General features: G+C 63.5%; 1 protein-coding gene across 1 annotated transcript; it reads left to right on the forward strand.

Moving 5' to 3' along the window:
* The first annotated feature begins 861 nt into the window (after positions 1-861).
* LOC131665073 (uncharacterized) lies at positions 862-1,308 on the forward strand. Its single transcript, XM_058936676.1, has one exon. The coding sequence runs from the start codon at positions 862-864 to the stop codon at positions 1,306-1,308; it is 447 nt and encodes a 148-aa protein (XP_058792659.1).
* Positions 1,309-1,568: the final 260 nt, after the last annotated feature.

The raw sequence follows: 1,568 nt of genomic DNA on the forward strand, positions 1-1,568 counted from the left end.
TCCCTGAGAAGCCGCCGGCCCACGCAGCGGCGCTGCCCTGCGCTACTGTAAGCATGCCGGCACCGCTGGGACCGGCGACGATCAGCGAGACTCAATCGGCCGACGAGGAGCTACCGAAGCTGCTGGTGGCCGGCGCTATGGACCTCCACCGTTGCAACTTGGACGGACATCAGGTGGCCTGCAACATCGCCAACCGTGTTGTTCGGCCCTATCTGCCGCAGCCACTGCGACGAGTGGCGTTCGACGCAGCTTATGGCTCGGCACATCCCAGTATACGCGCAACCGTCCGCGCCGTCGCAGAGCGATACGTTTGGCCGGGCGTACGCAAGGACGTGGAACGCTGGGCACGAGGCTGTGAGGCGTGTCAACGCGCCAAGGTCCACCGCTACAACCGCGCCGCGCTGTCGCGTTTCCAGGAGCCAGATAGCCGGTTCGAGCACCTGCACGTCGACATCGTGATAATGCCGCAGGTCGGAGTCTGGCGCTACTGCCTGACCATCTTGGACCGCTTCACCAGGTGGCCGGTCGCGGTGCCCTTGGCCGACATACGGGCCTCCACGGTGGCAAGAGCGCTTTTCGACCACTGGATCACTGACCGGGGGTGTCCGCTTACGATCACATCCGACCAAGGGACTCAATTCGAGTCGGCCCTTTTCACGGCACTGGCACGACTCATCGGGGCGCAGAGGGTGCGAATCACGCCGTACCATCCCCAGGCGAATGGCATGGTCGAGCGTTTCCATCGGACATTGAAGGCGGCGCTGATGTGCCACGCAGACGCCCTGGCCTGAGAGCTTGTCGCTGGTGCTCCTCGGCCTGCGGAACTGCTTCAAGGAGGATCTGCAGGCCTCCCCGGCCGAAATGGTCTATGGCACATCATTGCGAATCCCCGGGGAGTTTTCCGTTGCCAGTAGTTCACCTGCAGATCCCGCCTCGTTCGTGACCAGGCTCCGAGGCCTGATAGGAACCATCAGACCTGTACCAGCGGCGGACCACTCAGCGCGCCGACCTTTCTATTTGAAGGACCTGGTCACCTGCATGCACATCTTTCGGCGAGTTGAGACCGTCCGGAAACCGCTCGAGCAGCCGTACTCCGGCCCACACGAAGTCGTCAGGAGAATCAGCGAGAAGGTTTACGTCATCCGGGTGGATGGCCACGAGAGAACGGTGACAACGGACGCTTTGAAACCGGCCTATCTCGCCTCGTCTGACTACGACGTCCTGCGACCACCTGGGGTGGCGGATCCGAATCACGAGCCACCGGCAACCGTCTGCACCGACAGCTCTGCCTTCAACGCTGGAGCCTGACGGGGACGAGTGCTCGCCTCCGGCGGTTTCATCGTCGTCATTCGTTCCGGCCGCGCGACCCCTACTCACGGATCGGGCGACTGACGTAGAGCACATGAACACGGCGATGCGGAGGAAAAAGCACGTGCCCAGCATCCTGCGACGAGCAGCATCGAGCCATTCGCCCCCTGCGAACGCCTCTGAGGGGGGAATGGCTGTGGCGGTTGGGGGGCAACCGGTGCCGCCATCACCTGGGCACGACCGAAGAGGCTGCCAACGCC

Source organism: Phymastichus coffea, unplaced genomic scaffold (assembly GCF_024137745.1).
Source record: "Phymastichus coffea isolate CEN01 unplaced genomic scaffold, Cenicafe_Pcof_1.1 PCOF00003, whole genome shotgun sequence".
Classification (NCBI taxonomy): domain Eukaryota; kingdom Metazoa; phylum Arthropoda; class Insecta; order Hymenoptera; family Eulophidae; genus Phymastichus; species Phymastichus coffea.